The sequence below is a fragment of the Sander vitreus genome, chromosome 9 (assembly GCF_031162955.1).
Source record: "Sander vitreus isolate 19-12246 chromosome 9, sanVit1, whole genome shotgun sequence".
Lineage (NCBI taxonomy): Eukaryota > Metazoa > Chordata > Actinopteri > Perciformes > Percidae > Sander > Sander vitreus.
Window position 1 is genome coordinate 9,531,648 of NC_135863.1, and position 12,276 is coordinate 9,543,923.

General features: G+C 41.1%; 1 protein-coding gene across 1 annotated transcript in view; it reads left to right on the top strand.

The window, feature by feature from the left end:
- The first annotated feature begins 1,256 nt into the window (after positions 1 to 1,256).
- Positions 1,257 to 12,276, top strand: part of ano8b (anoctamin 8b) — a 38,797-nt gene continuing 27,777 nt past the window's right edge. The window contains exon 1 of the mRNA XM_078258633.1: positions 1,257 to 1,622. Within this exon, the coding sequence (XP_078114759.1) occupies positions 1,448 to 1,622 (175 nt within the window). The 5' untranslated portion in view covers positions 1,257 to 1,447. The remainder of the gene's footprint in view (positions 1,623 to 12,276) is intronic.

Consider the following 12,276-nt stretch of genomic DNA (forward strand, 5'->3'; position numbering starts at 1 on the left):
CCACACAGCTGTTGAGCACCATCAATACACAAACATCTTTGTCCCTTCCAACCAAAAGGACAATCAGACCATAAATTTCATTAAAAATGACCAAGTTGTCTTTGTTCAAATTACCTCCACCCTCCTTATACACACACACACACACACACACACACACACACACACACTGTGGCCAAAATATACATTTTACCAGACAAACCAACTGAGTCTGCACCATCACTGTTTGTTTTGAAGGATGTGTTTGGGTGTAGGCTTTAGGTCGACTATTGTTTGCTCATTTTGAAAGACATAAGGCAACTGTGAGCAGACATGTTTGATGAAATGACTATTATACAGCTGCTGCATACACAGTAGGTCTATTTTAGAGTATCCAGTTGACTAAAGTGAAGAGACATAGGCTACTTGTCCCTACACCTGAGTGTCACTAAAAATTTAATCTATGAAGATATTTTTTGCATTAATAAATAAGTCATATAGCCTATTTAATCTTCCAGAACAGGGTAGTGCATTCACACTCACAGAGGAGCAATAGTGTACCTGCTGAACTGCAGAAACCACCTGCCATGAGAGACTTGCTGATGAAAAGATGATTGTGTTTACAATGATTGTGGGTAGGCTACATTAATCTGTAAAAGACAACAATATTGGTAATCTCAAAAGTAGTATTATTAATATAAGCCGTGCATTTGGTTTGTCTGGGTTTTGCCTCAATGAAGCCAAGCAGATTCTATTTCTGGCACCAATTTGAAGCCTGGCTACTGGCAGAAGTATAATATAAAATATAAATAAATAAATAAATATAAATTGCTCATGGACGACGCTGCAGACATGCATTATGAAAAAAATCACTATTATGTTCTTAAATTTTTTATTTTAAAGTCTTAAAGTGAGCTGTGCATTAATTAAGTTTGTAATAATAGCTAGGCCATAACCTGACTTTGTGTTTTTTATTTCGTATGAAGGTATCCCTTTTACAATTCTGCTGAGACAATCTGGGACAATATTATATATAATCATGAGGCTGTGAATTGTGAATTGTTGCAAAGTTGCAAAGTGTGTGTATGCGTTTTTATGTGTGTGTGTGTGTGTGTGTGTGTGTGTGTGTGTGTGTGTGTGTGTGTGTGTGCGCGTGTGTGTGTGTGTGTGTGTGTGTGTGTGTGTGTGTCACCCAGCCCCCGTACCCCCACCCTCCCTCTCTTTGTCCCTCCTCTATAGTCGGAGGAGCGCTCTCCATCTATCCGCGCATCCTGCTCCAGAGTACCACCAGGATGATCCGCCGCTGCACCGACAACCTTCACTTCACTTTCACACTCATTTAACCCTTCACTCGGACCCTCGACGGCCGCCGCGAAACCCCCATGCTTTGCCCTTCTCTTGAGATGCGATACCGTTGTACAATTTCCCGGAGAATATCTGTATCTTCCGTCGCTCCTCGCTGATAGAGAGCATGCCCGACCCGGGGACGGCAGCGACAGGCGCTGCAGCCGCGGCGGCCGCCAGTGGCGCGGCCGCTGCCGGCGAAGGCACCGAGAGCTCCCGGCATCGACACCGAGCGCAGCAGGGAGACGCGGAGAGGCCGGAGCCGGGCGCTGCCCCTTCACAAACCTCCTCCGGTGTACTGGGTGAGTCGAGTGTGCCTCTTTCGCTTTGGACGATGCGGTTTAGGAAGCGCATAAAGGAAGAGAGGACAGGTGGACGTGATGTTGGGAAACGAGACGAGCACCGCACCATCATCACCTCGCGGCACTGTTCTTTTGTCTCCACGAGGGCGTCCCAAAATTACCAGTTGATTAGACTAAAGGCCTGCAATGGCTTTGACTTGTATTGCATGTTTCTATTGCAGCTGCTTTTTGTGTTTTGATGTGTTTTTTAATGAACCATTGATAGCCTACTAGGAAAATGGCTACATTTCGGCATAGTCTGGTTTTGACCTTATTTACCTCCTGTTATAACAAACCTATTTCCACAGTAATCCCTAGGGATAGCCTACTTGTAGTAATTGCTGCAATAGTCCCCCTCCCACAGCATCTTTATAGGCTGCTTGTAGGCTACGACTGACTGTTGTGTTTCCTTTCAGTTCTGTATTATGAGGTCTGCCAGGTAACCAAATGTGTATTAACTTCATGATGCCATCCAGGGATTTCTAAACTATTGTAGCCTGACTATAGACCACTACAGACTGCCACTGTCTATTTCCACGTTGCTGCCTCAGTCAGTTGCCGTGCTATTGGATAGAGCAGGTGCATGTTTTTGTCATTTTAATGATGGTTAAGCCATAAAGGCTGCCCTTCTCACAATAATATTGCCATAATCTGGTAGCGTTGTATGTGTGGTGTGGTTCATACCCCAGTGCTGTCCCTACAGCATATTACTATTTACGGAGTCCTACAATTATAGTATTATCTACCTTTTATAAGAATAACAAATAACAACCATGATTTCTGTTTACAATCCATGACACTGATAAGGGATCAGGATAGGCCAAATTTATAGTTGTCTTGTTGCAAGAATTGCAATTAAGGCTATTTTTAGAACAGAACACAATATTAGCCCGGGTAGAGAGCCTCAGCTGCTGAGCCAGGGTTGTTTTCCTGTGTGCGGGTGCAGAGACTACCTCTGTGCTCCCTGTGAGTACTGCTGGAAAGTGATGCAGTGGAGCAGTGGGCTCTCAGCGGATGAGCGCTCCTTTCCACACTTGGTCGCGATAACCTGAGCTGATGACTAGAAGAGCAGCCTGATGCACCCATTGGTGCCACCTCAGTTCCTTAAATGGGTTATAGGATGGTGGGGGGTCTGCAAAGTGAAAATTAGTTCAACTTTACAGTTACTTATTAGCTAGAAGCAGTACTGGGTATAAAGATGAGGACTGGGACTCTAAATCTAGAAGGGTAGAAGCAGATAGCAAACATCTCCTCACATAAGAGTTTACTGATACCAAACCCTTAAAAAGGGGGATCAGTGATAAAAAAAAAATGTGTAGGGCTGAGTAAACTCAATACCTTTTTGTAGTGACTTAAATGTATCTGTAGCAACAAGTATCCAAAACTGTCAAGTACTGAAAGCTGGCGTTGGATGCCTGGACAGATTTGTAATCTTGTTTCCTTTTTCGTTGTGATAGTTCCTGATTTAAAATCAGGAGTTTGCCAATTGTATTTAGGCAATGGTCTGCATGTGTTAAGACATTTGAAAACACTTTGGCCAATTTTGTTAAAGGAAGAAAGGTGTTTAAAAAAATCCTGTTTAATATTTCTTAAAGTAGGGTTCCGATAAGGTATTTCAGTACCGAAAACTCAGATATTTTGTCATGGTAGAATTTTAAATGATACTCAGCCCTACATACATAGGCCTAATTCTTCTAGGGGTCCTTGAAAAAAAGGTTTGAGATACTTTGTTTTAGCACACCACTAAGTTGGGGGAAATTCAGTATCGGTATCAGCTCCGATACCGCCTAAAATGCTGGTATTGGTATCGGGAAGTACTGGAGTTTATGCACCGATCCGATACTACGTAATAAAGCCCTAAAGAAAATCTACGTTAAAGTAGTTTATGTTCTTTTTCCGTTATAACTGACTGTCAAACTGGATAATAAAAGAAAGTTCTGGGGCATTCATGTTTCACAAAGAGTTTAAACCTGAGCCAGACTGACAACAAAGATAGAAATCATATCACATCCATACAGGGACAGTAGAATACAGTTGTTAAAACATAATAAAATATATGACACACTGGTATCGGATCGGTACTCGGTATCGGCCGATACGCAAGTTCAGGTATCAGAATCGGTATCGGGAAGCAAAAAATGGTATCGGGCCGTCTCTAGAAATTATGTCAACAAGAGAGGGAAAGTAAATTCCCCTGAAAAACAGGTAAAAAGCGTCTATATAGCGGCTACATTATTACAAACAACAATGCACTTTGACTGCAGGGTCAAGCAATCACACACAGACAAGTGAATAGTGTAAGTACAAGCTTCAAACACTCTATACTGAAATGGCTATACTGAAGATCACTTGCATTCCAGACAATACAAGAATAACATCACAGTTTGTTGTTAAAGGAGCAAAGGTAGGATGTGTATCAGAAATGTAACGAGCAGTGACTGTCTTGCCCTCTTGAAACCTCTTGCCTCCACTTGCCTTCTTAGCATGGGTCATGAGGCAGAATGATTGGGTTTGGGGACTTCAGTGGGATTACCATGATATCACATAACCGCCCTCACACATGTCACATGGGAAGTCAGGGTGATTTCTCAAGCTGAGATTTCAGTTGCAGCCTGGAAAGATTTTGCTCACTGGAGGCTTGGATGCTTGATTGTCCCCATGCCTCCACCACATTTTCCTAATCCCTCCACAGTATACTGGAACGACTTTGATCCTCTCAGCCATCTTCCTTTGTAGCTCCAACACTCACAAGCCTGTGTTTCAAAGATTAATTAAGCGCCCATCATTAGAAATCGCAATGTTAAAGTCGCACCAATTAGTTTGTATTACCTCTGAGGCCAGTGTTGATACGATTCTGTGTTATGGAAATCAGGTCATGTAATTTGTGGTAGCCCCATCAGACAGCACAGTGGTTTAGGATTTAGGACGTTTGTTAGGATTTTACCTCCCTCTATTATACTATAAATTACATTTTTACTTGTATTCTTTATTTCGTCTTCAGGTTTAATTAATACTATATAATAAAAAATGTTGAGGGCTGCTGAAATTTGGTGCTTAATAAGATAATGTGGAGTTGACTACTGAGTAGTTTCTCTTATCAGGACAGTGTCCAAAATACTTAAGTAATTAATGTATTGCACAACAGCTTTGACACTAGCTACCCATTTCAAAATGTAGGAATTCTACTTTTTGTATCACTATTACAGGGCAGTCTGCATCATCAACTCATTCTGTTTCTTTGCTGGTTTTGAACTGTTAGACTATATTAAATAGGTTTCACTGTATCGAATATATAAAAGTGTGCAGGTTTAGCAAGTAAAGTCGATCTAAAATGATAGTTTTTCAGGTCTTTTCTGAGTCCGTATTTATCTATGTAAACTTGTTTAACTCCATCCTTGATGCTTGGCATTAATACGTGCAATTTACATTCTGCAAAATGCATGAGTAAAATGTATTAAGCAGGGATCTGCACTCATCTACAGAAGCTTGGCCAGCAGGACTCTAGCTCTCTCACTCTCACAGTAGAATACCTCAGCTTTGCTTCAGACAGATTTAGTCAGGTTCAGTGTCACACAGGTTGCTTTAAATACAGCAGTGTAAGGCAGGGCAGTGTTGAGAGGAAAAAGCATCACACTGAACTTCCCAAAAAGATGAGCGGTTTTTCACAGCAGCAGACAGACTGAGCCATTGGTTTTGTGCCCTCCCACAGCTTCATTAATGAAGGAGCTGATGAATGTAATGCAGTATGATATAATGACAGCAGTGTGTTGTGTCTAATGACTCTGAACTTAATGCCTCTCTCTCCTCTCTCTGCATCTCTTTGCCCATCTCTACATAGTTACTCATTGAAGGCTCCATTACAGATATCTTTCCTGTTCTCCTTCTCCTCTTCCCCTCTAGAATAAGCACTGAGCTGCACATTAGCTGCATTAGCGAGGGAGGAGAATCACCTCTATGTGGGGTGACCTTGGTGCTAGTAATGTTAGAGCTTTATTAACCTGAACGGTCAAACACACATCTTACAGATTACTTTGGTGAACCAGCTCTTGATGGGGGAAGACATTTCATGATAGAATTAAATTAATCAGCCCATATGTAGAGGTTTACTCCTCGACGCAGCGGGCCCAGGTTTCGACCCCGACCTGTGGCCCTTTGCTGCATGTCATTCCCCCCTCTATCTCCCCTTTCATTTCTTCAGCTGTCCTGTCATTAAAGGCCTAAAAATTCCCAAAAAATAATCTTTAAAAAAAAAAAATTAAATTAATCAGACCATCAGACTAACTATAAAATTTAAGTGGCTGGCCTTTCTGTGATAACGCTTTCATATTTATTACGAGCAGCTTGCCTTGCGTTATAATTAAAATCATTACAGTGAAGTAGGTGCTGGTCAGATGAAGGTAAACACTGCAGCTAGGGCTTCAATCATTTTAATAGATAGATTAGTTTGTATGGCCAGTACTCGTTTAATGGTCTATCTCCAGGCATAGTGGCTGTATCTGCTCATTCAAACTACCCAAACTCATCTTTCTGCTGCAAGGAACACAAGATTCATCATCTCATGTTCCTCCCTGCAGGCGAGTGCTTCAGTAAGCTTGTTTATGTCTGCAGTCACTTTATTTGACACGTTATTAAAAGTCCTAGCATATTAGTTGAGAACAGTAGGGTATGATTGTTGTGCATCCCATCAATTTCTGAATATACTATTTGAATACTATTTGCCTAAATACACCTCTTTACTACTAAGTCCTGCCATCCTGACCTCCCTCTGCTTTCTTAATCCAACAGCACATACATGAAAAACCCACCAATACCCCTACTTTCCTGCTCAGTATGAAGCCTTCATGATAACCATAGAAAATACAAGCTGCATTATCATCTCTAAATCCTAATTCTGTTATGTTGAAACTCTGAAAAGTTTCAACATACTCTGTTTTAGCACCAAAAAGTGCCGGATATTTCCTCTCCTCTTGCTCATGTTGACTCTGAATTAAATCTAATCTGGGTTCAATAAAGTAGTCATACACTTGAACTAATACAATTACTCAGCCTTCAGCACACATGGATTGTTAATATTGTTCAATTACACAACCAGTTAAAACTGGAAACTGCATTTCTGAGTGAGAACAAAAGGGGTGCCTTAAAAAAGCTAATATCAAAAAGGCAAAAGACTAAACCACCACAGCCACACAACACTATTAAAAGAAAATAATACATTCTAAATTGATGTCAAAACTTAGCTTTACAACAGCTAATCCTCCATTGTCTTATTGCTCAATCCCTCCTGTAACTCGAATCCTTTAATACAGTTTCTTCATCATTGTCAAACTTCAGTGTTTCCGCTATCAGTTACAGTCATTCAGTTCCCTGCCCTCATGTTACCTACACAAAAAACGAGTTCCACACCGTGTGGTATTTATATTATACATTTGGAAAAAGACTATGATTGATATGTTTGCCATCATGTGTTTAAACATTATAGTGCTTTTTACATTAAATAGATTCTTAAACAAACCGAGAGCAGCACGCTCTGTTGAACTTATATCCGTTTAGTAAAGGACCTGTGCGGCCACACCCTCCGACCAACAGCTCAGTGTGCCCTTTTGACTTGTTACCTGATTCTTGTTGGCTTGGTTTTTCTAAATGTAGAGATGATCCCATACATGTACCACCTGCACTATCAGACCCCTTCAGGAGACACCACCCCCTGTAACTCCTGTGGAAATGCCTATGTCCAGTATGTTTGAGGAAACTTCTCTTTCCCAGAGTTGTGATAAAGCATCTGTCTTGCCAGTGGTGATTCACTTGCCCTAGATTCTCAAGTTTTAAATGGCGTAATCATATCACCCATAATGCATCTTTGCTTCTAGCCAACCAATTTCTAAATCCCCATTCATGCTCTCTGGAAATTTACACTTTTCCATTTATAGCCGTAAAGATTATCAAAACTGTAAGCAGAAAATGATAATGCACACTCCAGAGCTTAATGCACTCCAAGCAGAGAGAGAGAGAGAGAGAGAGAGAGAGAGAGAGAGAGAGAGAGAGAGAGTGCTGCTGGTGTCGCCTGCCTCCTGCCTTGTGTAGATGCAGTGACATGTCGCAGAGACCTTATTGGTGAGTTTAGCCTGCATTCTCTGGGATCAAAGCAAAGTCAATAACCAGCCTCCTCCTGTGTGTAACCGATATTGCATTCCTGAAGGAAAAAGTAGGATTGAAGTGCATTCGGTCACCCTGTCCTTTATCCTCTGTGACTGTACTAGGCCTTTGATTTGATTTAGTTGCTAAGCAAAGCCCGGAGAAGTACAATGACCATGGTGAAGAATGCTGTTTTTAGCCTCAGTTGTGGGGAATTGCTCCACATTAGCTATTCTCCAGCCTCTAGAGAAGGCTTAAGGGTTATGAAAGTGTAACGTACAACACATGGGGGAGAAAAGCTCTTTCTCCTGCAGCTAATAACTCAACATATTATCCATGTCAGTGTTAGCACAGAGCCAGTCAATGAGAAGCTAGGGAATCTTAAAGCACAGCCAGTATTGTAGGTCTTCATCCTTTCTATGATTCTTGTTTCCCTCTCAACTCCCTCCTGTGAATGTTTTATTTAGCCGCTATATTTTTACAGTTTTTTGGTAGATAGAGAGGTGGTAATCTTCACCTTTTTCTTGTTTGGTAATGGTGTAGGGCAGGAAACGAAATTGCAAATCCCACTATGTTCACGCAAAAACCCGTCCTACGAAGCAGCTCGATTGGTTGGGGTTAGGCACTTGACCTCGAGTGGTTAAGGTTAGGATAGCCGATTGGTCAGGGGATAGGACCTGTACAAATGGGGTTACGTTACCTTGCGTAAGCATGGACGCCTGGCCAATAAATGCTAAACTTGGCATGGCCATAGTTTCGTGGGGCAGGAAGGGAGCTTTTTTAGTGCATATGAGGAACAGAATACTACTGTTTATCTCTGACTGTAGTGAGAGAGTTACTTATGCGCAGCTCTGTAATGGGGCAAACAGCACTTTCTGCTCATACATATAAAGTCCACAGCTGTAGATGACAGATACGAGCTTGGCAAAGGGTCCTACCCTGAGATTTCACCTCAATAAATCTCCTGTTTAAATGAAGTAATTTTCTTTTTCTGTCCTTCCTTTTTAATCAGTTTTCCTTGTTGATGTAGATTTAAGAAAATTACTTTTTACACGTTTTATTATGTTTAACCTACTTTAATAAGTTACATGAAGTGACAATGATGTTGCTAAAAGATTAAAGGAGTCTGTTACACCTTAGATTAGCCCTTACATTTCTTTTACATTAAAACCAAAGACTGCACTTGTTTTATTGATTGCACCATTTCATCAAGTGGAAATATTCTTGATGTCTTGTGCATCATTTTATACATTATTTCCCATAATTCAGCCTGATATCCGTGGAAGCTTTGGGATCGTCACTAGAATGTAATAAAAAAAATCTGTTGTGTGTGTGTACTGAGGTGTTTCTTTTTACTCTTCTCCTTTTTGTACACTTATGTTTCTTTTATCTTTTATCTTCATGTGAAAGGTTCAGTCAGATTCTGGCCCATGCCTTCAATAAGAATTTGAATGTGGTGAAAGTCTTTTCACAACCAAGGGGGGGACATGTTGTTTCAGCTCATATATTTGCACATTGTAAATGTTGACTGATGAATGCCTTCAACAGTAAAGTACAGGCTGTTATTCAGTTTCCTTCTCATATACTTCCTCTGCCTTTGTCCCTATATTTCCTACTTTTTCTCTATCTTTTTGTTTACTGTTCAGTCCACACCATCTCGTATGAAAAGAACATGTACTCTGCATGCTGTCTGCAGCAACATGCCTGCTTTGATTCTAGTGCTGGTGTTTTGCTTGCTGCAGCTTGTACTCCTGTCATGTCCCTTGGAAAAGTGCTATGAGAAGGCTGCGATTATGCAATGTTTCGGATGATGCCTGAAGAAATTGTCTGTCAAGGAAAATTAACCGCATTGCCACTGCTGTATATCTCCAGTTTTTCACTTTCCTCCTGATCATTGTTTATTGAAGCACCCGAGTCTCAACAGCCTGTTGTTTGTGTAAAGGTCTTTGAGTGTGTCTCCATTCACATAGAGAAGGGTCATTCATTTGGCTCTTTTTAAACTGAGGAGGCTTCACTACCTCTATGCAGCGACAGAAAAACTGTAAAATCAGTCGCTCCAGTTGAATTTACTGAATCCTGCACTAGTTTCATTTCATGATACATTTTAATGAAAAAACCATGGTGCACTTCCTATGCTGCTTTTACAGTACGACTTGTGTAACATCCCTCTGTAGAAACTCCAGAGCTAAATAAACCAGAATGAAATGGTGCATAGATCTTCCTTGAGCTCTTTTTTGAAAGGCGAGAAATCAAAGCTGACTAAGCCATTAAAGATGTCTTCCTCTGCTTGTCATTGAGTGGGAAAGGAAATGGGAGGAATGGTGTAGTAATGTACAACAATCACTGGTTCCTCTGGGTATTGATCCGACTCAGAGCCTCCCTTCCATCTTTCCTGTCCAGGAATAGAATAATAGAATATCGTACCAACATACATCGGTTAATCCACAGCCATGAGACTGACTGACAGACTCCAGTATCTTCTCTCTAAATCCACTCTTTTATTATCCTTTCTTCTTCTATTACTATAGCTCCCAGCACAATTTCTGATGTGAATAGAAATACCCAGTTTGCCTGATGCTTATTGGAACGTCTCACTACACTAAAGTGCCTGATCATCTAATGATTGTAATTATCTCAAGCAATCTAATTTCTATCCCATAGTTTAATTAACCTCTCTAAAACAACTTTCCCAGACAAAGGGTTGCTAGGTTTGACTCTGGCACAGTCAGTCAGATGTACAGTAACAGGCATTAGACACTAATGTCCTCTGTTAAAGCTCCTTAAAAATGTATGAGTCTGTTTTCTCTGAATGTCTGAGTTGTTAGGTCCTGCTTCCAGTCCAGTTATGCTAAGCTAACCGGCTGCTGGCTCCAGCTTCATATTAAAACCCACAGATATGAGAGCGGTATCGATCCCCTCATCTAACTCTCGACAAGAAAGCGAATAAGTGTATTAATATATTCATAATATTATCAATTCCATTTCAATTTTTTTTTTTCGAGGTATTTTCCTATATCCGAGTATCCAACTGCAAAAATGGCCACTAGCATGTGTTTGCATTGTTGCTGTGTGTAATATGTGTCCCTTTTGTTCTGTGTTAATCAGAAAACCCTTCCTCCACTTTGGCAGTTTCCCACTACTCAACAAGGAGGTCTGTTTGCTCCACAAAGGATGCCATTCACTCCACTATATTCATCATCACCACTCGCTTATTCATAATTCGTAATCCCCCCTTGACAATGCTCAATTCAGCCAGTTAGATAACCAGTCTGGTCTGAAGGAGTAGTCGGCATCGACTGGGCATGAAAGGGATTCAACACTGGCTTCATTATTGCTACCTGACTGAATAGTAGACTGCATAATTTCCCTCATTTAACACTAGCTTTATAACAGATATGACAGCTCAATTCTTGCTTCTCTACTTTTTCACTGAGGAAGCTCACCTAAATTAACCATTTAACGAAAATGACCCACTGATTAGCCGACTTGGTAAAAAGAGAGAGAGTGGGACATGAAGGTGGCAGATTAGATAATATAAATCACTCAGATAAGTGAGAAGCAGACACAAAATGTGATAAAAGGAGAGAAAGACAATAGGATGGGGGAAAAGTGATACTTCAACTATTCTGCTGAGTGAGCACTGTGGCTCTTTTCTTCCTACATGGTCTTGCCTTGTCCTTCTCTTGGCCCGCAGCCACGGGTGGCTCCAGTTTCACATGTAATCATTGTTATTTTGAGGCCAAGGACGAGTCCCTATTATTCTCCCTGCGCCTGTTAATGAGGAAACCAGAGTTCTGACATCCACCAGCACTGACATCTTCATCCCATTTGTCACAGAGGTGGAACAGACACCTCCTATCTATCTTCCTCCTGAAGACAGACAGTCCTAGGGCCCTATTTTAACGATTTAAGCGCACGGCGTGAAGCGACTGGCACAGGTGCGTTTAGTGTGTGTACGAATCCACTTTTGTTAGTTTAACGGTGGAAAAAAGGGTCCGTGCGCCAGGCACATGGTTCAAAAGGGTTGTGCTTAGTGTCTTCATTAATTCATAGGTGTGTTTTGGGCTTAACATGCAATAAACCAATCAGAGTGTCATCTCCCATTCCCTTTAAAAGCCAGGCGCGTTTGTACCTTGGCGCATTGCTATTATGATGGCGGATTTGCTAAGCAGGAAGAAGAGATTTTCAGGACAAGAAACTGATCTGCTCATGCGTGAATTGAAAGTGCGCAAGCAGATCATATATATATATATATATATATATATATATTTAATCTTTTGCATGTTTGTGTACTGCGCGTCCCTGTGTGTGTGTGTGTGTGTGTGTGTGACAAGCATAGTGTGCGTGCGATGTGCATGAGCCTAGGCTCATTTTACTAATGCGCTGTTAAAATAACAATGAAATGCTTCATTATTGACTTTAGACCAGGTTTTTGTTGGTCAATGGCGCGATCACTTTCCGCTGTCTCAAGATAGCATACGCC